The sequence below is a fragment of the Salmo salar genome, chromosome 01 (genome assembly GCF_965601325.2).
Source record: "Salmo salar chromosome 01, fSalSal1, whole genome shotgun sequence".
Taxonomy (NCBI): Eukaryota; Metazoa; Chordata; class Actinopteri; order Salmoniformes; family Salmonidae; genus Salmo; species Salmo salar.
In genome coordinates, this window is record NC_138291.1 from 69,802,378 (window position 1) to 69,815,165 (window position 12,788).

Consider the following 12,788-nt stretch of genomic DNA (forward strand, 5'->3'; position numbering starts at 1 on the left):
TGAAGAGGGGGATGACCACGGCAGCTTTCCAATCTTTAGGGATCTCAGACGATACGAAAGAGAGGTTGAACAAGCTAGTAATAGGGTTGCAACAATTGCGGCAGATAATTTTAGAAAGAGAGGGTCCAGATTGTCTAGGCCAGCATGATTTGTAGGGATCCTCTGCTCTTTCAGAACATCAACTATCTGGATTTGGGTGAAGGAGAAATGGGGGAGGCTTGGGCAAGTTGCTGTGGGGGGTCCAGAGCTGTTGACCGGGGTAGGGGTAGCAAGGTGGAAAGCATGACCAGCCATAGAGAAATGCTTATTGAAATTCTCGATTATCGTAGATTTATCGGTGGTGACATTGTTTCCTAGCCTCAGTGCAGTGGGCAGCTGGGAGGAGGTGCTCATATTCTCCATGGACTTTTCAGTGTCCCAGAACTTGGTTGCCTACAATACATCTCCATTTACTTCATTATGCATGCACAGTATGTATAGTTTTCGGGTTTAGCTGACACTGTGTACTAACTTTTTTTCTGTCTTCAGTCCTGTTTGCTGCTACGGTCAAATAAATGCATTGTTCTCAGTCCTGAATATCCAGAAATAATGAACAACCTCTTTAGCTGCAGCATCTTTGACTGGGAGGCACACCACTGTCAGAGTGCAAAGGATTTTCACAGAAATGAGCTTCAAGACTCATGTGTCTCATCCCAACCCACACCCTGTTCCTCCATCTCACTTTCATATTTCCCCTAAACGTCATGTAATTAAAAAATGTTTTCAAAGGATCAGAATTATCCAATAAGATGGTCCTTGAAGACTGTCAGTACAACTTGCACAGTATCATACATTTGTTGGCATGTATAAATCCACTGATACTTTGTATTTCCATAGACATTATGTTTAGGGTGCATGCAGTTAACCCAGGATGCCTAGAACTGGAAATCTATCACCAACAGTTTGTCTACAATCATATCTAGGAGCCTCTCACTTCATCAAGCAGAACAGTCTTTTAAAACCCTTTCTCCCTCTCCCATCATTCCATATCTATTCGAGGTGCCGTACTCAGTTCCGGTGAGCTCCTACCCAAGTCAAGCACTGCCTCTATGCAGTATTGACTGCATGTTACTGAGGGATCTCCCTATATTGAACACCTCCGTATAATTAACTACAGAGTCATGCCTGGTCAACTGGGCCACCTGGGTACCTTCTGAGAATTGTAGCCCATCCTGTGAGAGAACCCTGTGGGTTTAACATATGTCACATTCCCTGCATCCTTCTTACCCACTTGCCAAGACTGATCTATCCACAAAAGTCAGCTACAACTGAGTGCAGCAGTCCTAGGGGGACCATATGGAGCTCTGGAGGTAGATGCTATCACTGTTCGCTGCAAAATGTATGCAAATATTTATCGTATGACCAAGATGAAAACAAAGTCTTTGCTCATTATAAAAAAGCCCTGTTTTCGTTTTATTTTTTATTCATTTTTCAATAGAAAAACAAATGCAATACATTTTTCCTCTATATTTGATCAAACAATGGAGGATGTACTTTAAGCTTATGTTCTTTTATTTCAGATGTCTGTGTTTTTTCACAGGATCATACACAGTTCAGGGAATTCACACAGTAAAGAACATTAGAGCCATCTGGTGGTTCAAGACAGAACACTTCCCAAACAAGTGCAATGATAATAGAATAGTGATTACTGCTAGCCAGACATAGTTTTAGAAAATGCCAGACGTGCCTTATTTGACTTATCTTTACACAATTAGATCTACAGTTGAAATCGGAAGTTTACATACACTTAGGTTGGAGTCATTAAAACTAATTTTTCAACCACTCCACAAATTTCTTGTTAACAAACTATAGTTTTGGCAAGTCGGTTAGTTCATCTACTTTGTGCATGACACAAGTAATTTTTCCAACAATTGATTACAGACAGATTGTTTCACTTATAATTCACTGTATCACAATTCCAGTGGGTCAGAAGTTTACATACACTTCCAGTCCTTCCAGTTCCCTGCAGCCAATGACTGGAACGAACTGCAAAAATCTCTGAAGCTGGAGACTCATTTCTCCCTCACTAGCTTTAAGCACCAGCTGTCAGAGCAGCTCACAGATCACTGCACCTGTACATAGCTCATCTGTAATTAGCCCATCCAATCTACCTCATCCCCATACTGTATTTATTTATTTATCTAGCTCCTTTGCACCCCAGTATCTCTACTTGCACATAAATCTTCTGCACATCCTACCATTCCAGTGTTTAATTGCTATATTGTAATTACTTCGCCACCACGGCCTATTTATTGCCTCACCTCTCTTATCCTACCTCATTTGCACATGCTGCATATAGATTTTACTGTATTTTTGATTGTATGTTTGTTTAATCCATGTGTAACTCTGTGTTGTTGTATGTGTCGAACTGCTTTGCTTTATCTTGGCCAGGTCGCAGTTGCAAATGAGAACTTGTTCTCAAATAGCCTACCTGGTTAAATAAAAGTGAAATGAAAAATAAAATAAAAAACACTAAGTTGACTGTGCCTTTAAACAGCTTGGAAAATTCCAGAATATTATGTAATGGCTTTAGAAGCTTCTTATAGGCTAATTGACATCATTTGAGTCAATTGGAGGTGTACCTGTGGATGTATTCCCATGCCTACCTTCAAACTCAGTGCCTCTTTGCTTGACATCATGGGAAAATCAAAAGACATCAGCCAAGACCTCAGAAAAAAAATTGTAGACCTTCACAAGTCTGGTTCATCCTTGGGAGAAATTTCCAAACGCCTGAAGGTACCACGTTCATCTGTACAAACAGTAGTATGCAAGTATAAACACCATGGGAACATGCAGCCGTCATACCGCTCAGGAAGGAGACGTGTTCTGTCTCTTAGAGATGAACGTACATTGGTGTGAAAAGTGCAAATCAATCCCCGAACAACAGCAAAGGACCTTGTAAAGATGCTGGAAGAAACAGGTACAAAAGTATCTATATCCACAGTAAAACGAGTCCTATATCGACATAACCTGAAATGGGGTCACTCATCAAGGAAGAAGCCACTGCTCCAAAACCACCATACAAAAGCCAGACTACGGTTTGCAACTGCACATGGGGACAAAGATTGTACTTTTTGGAGAAATGTCCTCTGGTCTGATGAAACAAAAATAGAACTGTTTGGACGTAAATGACCATCGTTATGTTTGGAGGAAAAAGGGGGAGGCTTGCAAGCCGAAGAACACCATCCCAACCGTGAAGCACGGGGGTAGCAACATCATGTTGTGGGGGTGCTTTGCTGCAGGAGGGACTGGTGCACTTCACAAAATAGATGGCATCATGACGGAGGAAAATTATGTGGCTATATTGAACATCTCAAGACATCAGTCAGGAAGTTAAAGATTGGTCACAAATGGGTCTTCCAAATGGACAATGACCCCAAGCATACTTCCAAAGTTGTGGCAAAATGGCTTAAGGACAACAAAGTCAAGGTATTGGAGGGGCCATCACAGAGCCCTGCCCTCAATCCCATAGAAAATTTGTGGGCAGAACTGAAAAATCATATGCGAGCAAGGAGGCCTACAAACCTGACTCAGTTACACCAGCTCTGTCAGGAGGAATGGGCCCAAATTCACCCAACTTATTGTGGGAAGCTTGTGGAAGGCTACCCGAAATGTTTGACCCAAGTTAAACAATTTAAAGGCAATGCTACCAAATACTAATTGAGTGTATGTAAACTTCTGACCCTCTGGGAACGTGATGAAAGAAATATAAGCTGAAATCAATCACTCTCTACTATTCTGACATTTCACATTCTTAAAATAAAGTGTTGATCGTAACTGACCTAAGACAGGGAATTTTAATTAGAATTAAATGTCAGGAATTGTGAAAAACTGAGTTTAAATGTATTTGGCTAAGGTGTATGTAAACTTCCGACTTCAACTGTATGTAGTAGGTCCGCTCAGTCAGGAAAGATCAATGAGAGAAACGTTTTTCTAACTGTGTAGAAAAGCATGATCTGGGCCTCCCGAGTGGTGCAGCGGTCTAAGGCACTGTATCGTAGTGCTAGAGGCGTCACTACAGAAGCGGGTTCGATCCTAGGCTGTGTCGCAGCCGGCTGCGACCGGGAGACCCATGAGGTGGCACACAATTGGCCCAGTGTCATCCATGTTAGGGGAGGGTTTGGCCGGCCGGGCTGTCCTTGTCTCATCGTGCTCTAGTGACTCCTTGTGGTGGGCCAGGCGCATGCACGCTGATTTTGTTCACCAGCTGTACAGTGTTTCCTCACACACATTGGTCCGGCTGGCTTCCGGCTTAAGCTAGCAGTGTGTAAAGAGTCAGTGCGGCTTTGTGAATATTCACTCTTTTCAGAGTTTTCCTCATGTCAGCCTTGGAGAGAAAAAGCACCTGGTAATCCAGAGCAGCGAGAGCTTTCCTGGATGGCTCAGGCTCGTCTGCCTCAAAGCAAGCATAGAATGTGTTAAGCTCCTCTGGGAGGGAGGCTTTTGTGGGCACAACACAGCTGGATTTGTCTTTGTATTCCGTGATAACCATCCGTCGCTAGTCTGAGTTGTCGAACATCGATTAATGTTTGGATTTGTATTGTCTTTTTCCGTCCTTAATGGATTTGCGGAGCTCAACCCTGTTTGCCTTGTACGCGTCTCGCTCCATTGAATTTTCACATACACATATTTAGCAGATGTTATTGCGGGTGCAGTGAAATGCTTGTATTCCAAGCTCCTACAGTGAGGGTAATATCTAACAAATCACAACAATACACACAAATCGAAAAGTAAAATAAAGGAATGAAGAACTATAAATATTCAGACGAGCAATGTCGGAGAGGAATTGACTAAAACACAGTAGAAAAGAATACAGTTTCACAGGGAGGGTTTCAGACCTAGGGCCACATTCTTACATAGGTATTCCTCTTGTCCAGATGGGATAGGGCAGTGTGCAGTGTGATGGAGATTGCATCGTCTGTGGACCTATTGGGGCAGTAAGCAAATTGAAGCGAGTCTCTAGGGTGACAGGTAAGGTGGAGCTGATATGATCCTTGACTAGTCTCTCAAAGCACTTCATGAGGAGAGAAGTGAGTGCAACGGGGCGATAGTCATTTAGTTCAGTTACCATTGCATTCTTGGGTACACTATTACATGGTTTGCTGATTCTTCAAATACCTACCCAGGCCTTGTAATATCTGGCATCCGTCAGCAACGCCTGGGCTGAGGACGCGCCCAATATGTTACTTGCAGCTGTCCAGAGTGTACTGTCACTTTAACAGGCTGATGTTAGAAGTTAAAACTCCAATCCCCAGAATGCACAACGGTTTGCTTCCTCGAACAAAAAGCGGAAACAAAAGAAATCATACATATCTCAAAACTAATTTTTGTGAGCTGAACCGAGAAACGGGCATACAACTGACAGTGTCCAGTCGTTGCACCATACATCTAAAGCAGGGGGCTGACATGGCTTTGAAAAGAATACAGAAGGTAAGTGTGTCCATAAATGTTTTTACGTCGTCATGCTAATAAACGGTTGGTCGATGTCCTGACAAAATCCAACGATAGCATAACGTTAGCTAGTGGCTATTGGTCTGTATGCTCTGTTCTTCAACTAGCTAGCCTAGTTAACGTTAGCTAGCTAGTTACGTTAACTACCAGCATCAGTCAATCAGTAACTAATTAATGATCAATCAGTAACTGGCTAAATTAACTAGCTTTCGGTGTAACTTTAGTTAGCTAGATAAATTAGCTAACTTTCGGTAGTTATGTCGCTGTTCTGGTTATTCCTGTCTATGGTAGGCAATGTGGGCCTTAATAAAAACGCTTCTGGAACCGCGATCATCACGAGTGGCCTATTGTATATCTGCTTGGTTAACTTTCAGTGTATATTTCAACATAACATATCATCAATGCGCCTTAAATTATGTCATTCATTAAATTTTGCAGTAAGTTATTGATATGGGGATCATTTCCAATCTGCAGATATAAGCTAGCTATAGCAAGGCCTCCTTGAATCTGTATAAAGTCATAGACCACAAGACTGGCTTCTCAAAGTAACAACATTGTTAAGTAGTCAATGTACATGTATGGAATTTCCCCCCTATACAGAATTCATTGTGCAACCATGCTTTGTTTTGTTGCTTTTTTTTAACAGGAGTTGCATGACTTGCAAAGGGACCCTCCTGCTCAATGCTCAGCCGGACCAGTTGGAGAGGACTGTAAGTTCCAGTAGAGTTGTTGTGGCCACCCCAAATAAACAAATATTAATGCAGAAATAAAATTGGATGAATACGGACTTTGTATGTGACTCAGTTGATAGGACATGAAGGGGAGTTTACTTGGTCAACTCATTCCTTTTAGATTACTATTTGCGTTGTATTATTGTCAATAATTATGATTTATTCTGTCTCATCTTTATTTTAGTGTTTCATTGGCAAGCCACCATCATGGGACCTGTAAGCCCTTTTCTAAATTCACATTTTTTTCTAGTATAATTGTCAACATTATGTTGATTGCTGGTAGAAGCTCTTTATTCTGCATTGATCCCATTTGTTACAAGCTCAACCTTTTTGCACCACCAAAGGAACAAGTGTCTCCTTGTCTTACTGTATAGCCTTCTGTAACCGAGTTACTTACATGATATGCTTGGATGTGTATCGTCTCCAGTAAACCCCCATCACATTCTTGTTGCTGTAAACAATGACACATAAAGTGAGGTTGACTGTGGGCTTTAACATTATATGGAGTATTGGATGTTACTTTATGGTTCACATCACTGGTTTAACAATTCACCTTTCACCCCTCTTTTAGACTGACAGCCCATATCAGGGAGGAGTGTTCTTCCTCACCATTCACTTCCCCACAGACTATCCCTTCAAACCACCAAAGGTTAGAAACACCTCACAGCTCCTGTTATTACTCAATATTCCCCTGGGTGTATAGCACCCTCAACCACATATTTAGGCCTGACATTTTTTCTCTGCATGTATCGTCTTTCCATAGGTAGCCTTCACAACGAAAATCTATCACCCAAACATAAACAGTAATGGTAGCATCTGTCTGGACATTCTGAGGTCACAGTGGTCCCCAGCACTTACAGTTTCGAAAGGTAAGACAAACTGGCTTACATTCACAGTTTGTAAACCAACTTTCTTTTGTCTTGTTTCTACCCTAATTGCACAATATAAAATAATTAAAGCAAAATGCATCTCAAATGTTTTCCTAATTTGTTCAACTGTTGCCCTTGACAATATTGTGATGGTGTAATTGCAGAATAAACTCATCCTGGTTATCCTCACCTTTTTGTTCTTCCAGTTTTATTGTCCATATGTTCTTTGCTATGTGACCCAAACCCAGATGACCCCCTAGTCCCAGACATAGCACACATCTACAAGCAGGACAAAGAAAAGTAAGTTAACTCTCACACATACAAACCCCATCCCTCTTTTAGCAGGAAAATGTGTGTATATTTTTTTATTTTACCTTTTATTTAACTAGGCAAGTCAGTTAAGAACAAATTCTTATTTTCAATGACGGCCTAGGAACAGTGGGTTAACTGCATTTCTTTCATGTTTACAGCTTCTAGTCAATTATAGAATAAACATATATTCTGAAAGTAGACACTCGTACCAGGATATCTACTGTATAATGATATAGCTGCTGAAACAACAAGACTGGCTGAATGTACATTTTGGCTGTAGATTGCGCAATCTTTGTTAAACCTGGTTTTCATTTTCTTTTGTTTTTACAGGTACAACAGATTAGCAAGAGATTGGACTCAAAAGTATGCAATGTAAAGGACTGAAGTTTGAGACAACGGAAAAAGATTAAGCAAATTCATTTCCTGGACACTTCTGAAAACAAAGTACTGTTGCCACCCCTCATCCACACTGGTTCAAGAAAGTGTTTTATATGGGAAGCACTTTCTGTGCCCAAATTAACTGTTTTTATGCTTTGAACTCATTATTTTCTTTGACATTCCCAATGTTATATAAATTATTGTTCAGTTATTGCTGAGATGGCCATAAAGATTTAAAAATATATATATGTATGAATCCAGTCCCCATCCCTCATCTTATAGATATTTTTTTTTCTTTCTTTTAGATATTTTTATTGTATAGTATCAAGCTATACTTAATCTATTTTTATTATTTTGCATTAAAAAGTAAAACGAATGGATCTTGTCTTTATTGTGATACTAGAGATGAGTTGTATTGTGGCTCAGTTGGTAGAGCATGGTGTTTGTAAGTCGCTCTGGATAAGAGCGTCTGCTAAATTACGTAAATGTAAATGCAACGCCAGGGTTGTGGGTTCGATTCCCGCGGGGGACCAGTACAGAGAAAACAATTTATGAAATATATTCATTCACTACTGTAAGTCACTCTGGATAAGAGCGTCTGCTAAATGACTAAAATGTAATACTAGAGATGAGTTGTATTGTGATTTCCAGTTCTGGGCCTTAGTGTTTAGAGAAGTGCAGTATTTCTTTCCCATTGTGCATCAACCCTTTAACTGAAGTGATTGAAAAGGAAGCTACATTATGGCAATATCAAAAAGCACCCTCTTAGCGTATCAGAGGGGAAATTGGGGCTTCTAGCACATTGCTTTTTACACCTGTCCTTTTCTTTCAGATCTAAGGCTTTTTCTGGTCGGCAGCAGATTCCAGAAATTGTCCCCATGCCATTTTTTTTTACTTCACCACTAGATGACAGCATTTACCTGCTATGCTCAGTTTAATGGCAAATAACACCACTCAATTGCAGTTAGCTTGTTTTTCCTAATCAATACCTCCACAGTTAATGGCATGGTACATTTGCTTACTTCAGCAACTTTCAGGTTTAATTATTTGACAGGGAATTCTGACTTTACAGAGGCTCTCTAGGCCTATGTGAGGTTAAACGTTGACATTGTGAACTTAAACATTGAATTATAATAAAATATGCATACTGTTTGTTCAGTCCCCTTGATGTAGCCTATGCACTACATGAATTGCTGTGGAATAGAGCTGTAAAATGTAGGCCTAAATGAAATTGCCCATAAATGATTCAATTTCTGAGGTAATTCAACTATCTTTACTGGTATTGAACATGTTATCTCACGGTATCAACTTGTACAGAAGCAGTTGAAAGATTAAGGCTCTTGTTCCTGTATTGCAGGGTTCCAATAGGTGGCTGCGGGTGATTTTTATTTGGCCCCCAAAGTTTTCTGAGCAAAAAAAAATATATATTCATTGTTGGCCAAAGGACTATAAAATCACCAGGAAATCGGCTGTGATTTTAATTTATTTAGGAAATCTGTTCCTAAGTATTCCCATGGATAAATAGAGGCATATGTGCTCATATCCCAATGTAATCAAGGTTTGAAATGATTGTTTTCAAGTACTATATCTGTTTGGGCTTCTTGCGGTTATTTTGCAGTGTATATATATTATTTATGTTCTGGCCTCCCGACATACCACTCAAGAAAAAAAGGGGCCTTGGCTGAATGTAATTTGGGCCCACTGCCTCAGGATGCTTTAGAATGTGAATTGCTTCCTAAATGTTTCATGAATAGAAGACATAAGCTGAAGTCTGCATTGGTGGGACACTTTTTGGTAGATAAATCACTCTACCACAAATCAAGTGATTAGTTCAATTAAGGTAAAATCTACATTTTTTTTTTAATGAAACAAGACATTATTCAGTGGACACTACAACCCCTAAAACATCATAACCCTACTTTTGCTGAAGCGTGTCTTTCAGTGTTAGTGGCACACTTAAGTACATGAAGCGGACACTTTTGTCATTAGAAATACATTTGTGTCCCACTCTACCTGGCACTTGTGAAATCGTCAATAAGACTTTGTAGAGGATTAGATAACACTGTCTGTTTAAAAATGACAACCTTTCACTAGACCCTCTCAATGTCCTTGTCAAATTGATTTGAGGACATTCCAAGCTCTTGGTGAAAATCTAATTAAAGGAGTCTGCACAGCTTTTAATTGATACTGAAACACCTCTATTACCCCCCAAATGCTGTCCACTTTCATAAATGTAGCCTCTTTTCTATCCTCCCTTTCTTACATGTAATTGAGAGAATCCCAATTGCATAGGCCTACTCCTTGAGTTCTCTTTTCTTGCCGCCTCCTCAAAACCCATTGAATCAGATAGACAGAGGTCCCACCACTCTGAGCTTCTTCTCCAATGGTTCTGAGAAGGAGGTGAGGAGAGACTACGCGAGGACCATGCAATTGAGATTCTCCCATTGTCCTTTCTTTCCTTTCCTACTCTTATTTCCCTCTAATTCCTTCCAATGTCATCCTATGCAGTTTATGTGCCTTCAAAAAGTATTCATACCCCTTATTCCTCATTTTGTTGTGTTACAGACTTAATTCAAAATGGATTACATATTTTTCCTCACCCATCTACACACAATACTCCATAATTACATGTTTTAGAAATGTTTGCTAATTTATTGAAAATGAAATGCAGAAATATCTAATTTACATCTCAATTTAATCAATTCACACCACTGAGTCAATACTTTGTAGAATAACCTTTGGTGGAGATTACAGCTGAGAGTCTTTTGGGGTAAGAGCTTTGTACACCTGGATTGTACAATATTTGGCCATTATTCTTTTTACAATTCTTCAAGCTATGTCAAGTTGTTTTTTGATCATTGCTAGACAGCCATTTTCAAGACTTGTCATAGATTTTCAAGGCGATTTAAGTCAAAACTAACTAGGCCACTCAGGAACATTCAATGTCATATTGGTAAGCAACTCCAGTGTAGATTTGGCCTTGTGTTTAAGGTTATTGTCCTGCTGAAAGGTGAATTTGTCTCCCAGTGTTTGTTGGAAAGTAGACTGAAGCAGGTTTTCCTCTAGGATTTTTCCTGTGCTTATAGCTGTATTCAGTTTCTTCTATCCTAAAAAACTCCCCAGTCCTTGCTGATGACAAGCACACCCACAGCATGATGCAGCCACCACCATGCTTGAAAATTATGGGATTATAATGATGACAGAACTAGGTGAGTTTGTATTTAGAATTTTGTGATCGCACATTAAGATGTGGTTGCAAGTACGTTTAGCTAATGTGTAATTTAATTTTGCAAGCTTGTATCATGACGTGTGAAAGATTTCACAACTGTTGCTCAAATCAAAGTTGATTTGTCACGTGCTCTGAATACAACAGGTGTAGACCTTACAGTGAAATGCTTACTTACAGGCTCTAACCAATAGTGCAAAAAATGTATCAGGTGAACAATAGGTAGGTAAAGAAATAAAACAACAGTAAAAAAGACAGGCTATATACAGTAGCGAGGTTATAAAAGTAGTGAGGCTACATAAAAGACAACGGTTAGTCAGGCTGATTGAGGTAGTATGTACATGTAGATATGGTTAAAGTGACTATGCATATATGATGAACAGAGAGTAGCAGTAGCGTAAAAAAGGGGTTGGCGGGTGGTGGGTGGAACACAATGCAGATAGCCCGGTTAGCCGATGTGCGGGAGCACTGGTTGGTCGGCCCAATTGAGGTAGTATGTACATGAATGTATAGTTAAAGTGACTATGCATATATGATAAACAGAGAGTAGCAGCAGCATAAAAAGAGGGGTTGGGGGGGCACACAATGCAAATAGTCCGAGTAGCCATTATTTGATTACCTGTTCAGGAGTCTTATGGCTTGGGGGGTAAAAACTGTTGAGAAGCCTTTTTATCCTAGACTTGGCACTCCGGTACCACTTGCCATGCGGTAGTAGAGAGAACAGTCTATGACTGGGGTGGCTGGGGTCTTTGACAATTTTTAGGGCCTTCCTGACACTGCCTGGTGTAGAGGTCCTGGATGGCAGGCAGCTTAGCCCCAGTGATGTACTGGGCCGTACGCGCTATCCTCTGTAGTGCCTTGCAGTCAGAGTGCGAGCAATTGTCATACCAGGCAGTGATGCAACCAGTCAGGATGCTCTTGATGTTGCAGCTGTAGAACCTTCTGAGGATCTCAGGACCCATGCCAAATCTTTTTCATTTCCTGAGAGGGAATAGGCTTTGTGTGTTTGGACCATTCTAGTTTGTTGTTGATGTGGACACCAAGGAACTTGCTAAACTTGTAACTTGACATTTGAATACATACATTCAATAAGATTAGCAAGTATAAGATATTTTATGAGTATGAATATTCAGCTGTGAATAAAAAATACACTTGCAGATTTTGAATCTGTGCACGCTCTGAGTTCTGTGACTGTTGTCACATTACCAAGAGATTCGTAAGCTTGTAAAACGTTTAGTATAATTGTAGAAAGATATTTGGAAGTGAAAATGTGATATGCGCTCTGGGTGCAGGACCTTTTACTCCTGACAATCAGTTCCCTCTACCAAAACTACAACCGCCTAAACATTGGCTGGATTGTTCCATCAATCAAATCTCAGGAAGTAGCTCCCCACATGAGCAATAGAGGATGAGGGTAATTAAATGAAAACAATCTACTTGAATGTAATAGTCTCTTATCTGTGTTCATCTTTTTCTTGGTGTGTGAAAAGGCATGACAGCAGTTTGCTGATCATGTGAATATAATGGTGCATTTCAGACAAACTCCAGACCAGGGGAAAACAAATATATTTGCTAGTTAGTTAACCATCTGATTGTTGAAGTAGATTATAAATGCCATTAGCTAGCTAGATAGCTAAATTGAAACTGCTGGGGGAAATCTAGCTAGCTAGCTAACTCCCGCCATCATCACTGCAGTGTAGTTAATGTTAACTAGGTTTGTAGAGAATATATTTGTAGAGAATATATATTTGAAGCTTTATTTTAAAGACTTGTTACTGACTT

The 12,788-nt window shown here is 40.1% G+C and overlaps 1 protein-coding gene across 2 annotated transcripts; it reads left to right on the forward strand.

The window, feature by feature from the left end:
- Nucleotides 1-5,268: 5,268 nt before the first annotated feature.
- LOC106607701 (ubiquitin-conjugating enzyme E2 D4) lies at nucleotides 5,269-8,156 on the forward strand. Of its 2 annotated transcripts, none has more exons than XM_014204955.3 (7): nucleotides 5,269-5,469; nucleotides 6,137-6,200; nucleotides 6,406-6,437; nucleotides 6,793-6,870; nucleotides 6,985-7,090; nucleotides 7,339-7,390; nucleotides 7,733-8,156. In XM_014204955.3, the coding sequence occupies exons 1-7, from the start codon at nucleotides 5,296-5,298 to the stop codon at nucleotides 7,776-7,778; spliced, it is 552 nt and encodes a 183-aa protein (XP_014060430.1). In that variant the 5' UTR covers nucleotides 5,269-5,295; the 3' UTR covers nucleotides 7,779-8,156. The 2 variants fall into 2 exon arrangements, with proteins under 2 accessions (XP_014060430.1, XP_014060422.1); XM_014204947.3 differs by having other exon boundaries at nucleotides 5,272-5,469; nucleotides 7,297-7,390.
- The last annotated feature ends 4,632 nt before the right edge of the window (nucleotides 8,157-12,788 follow it).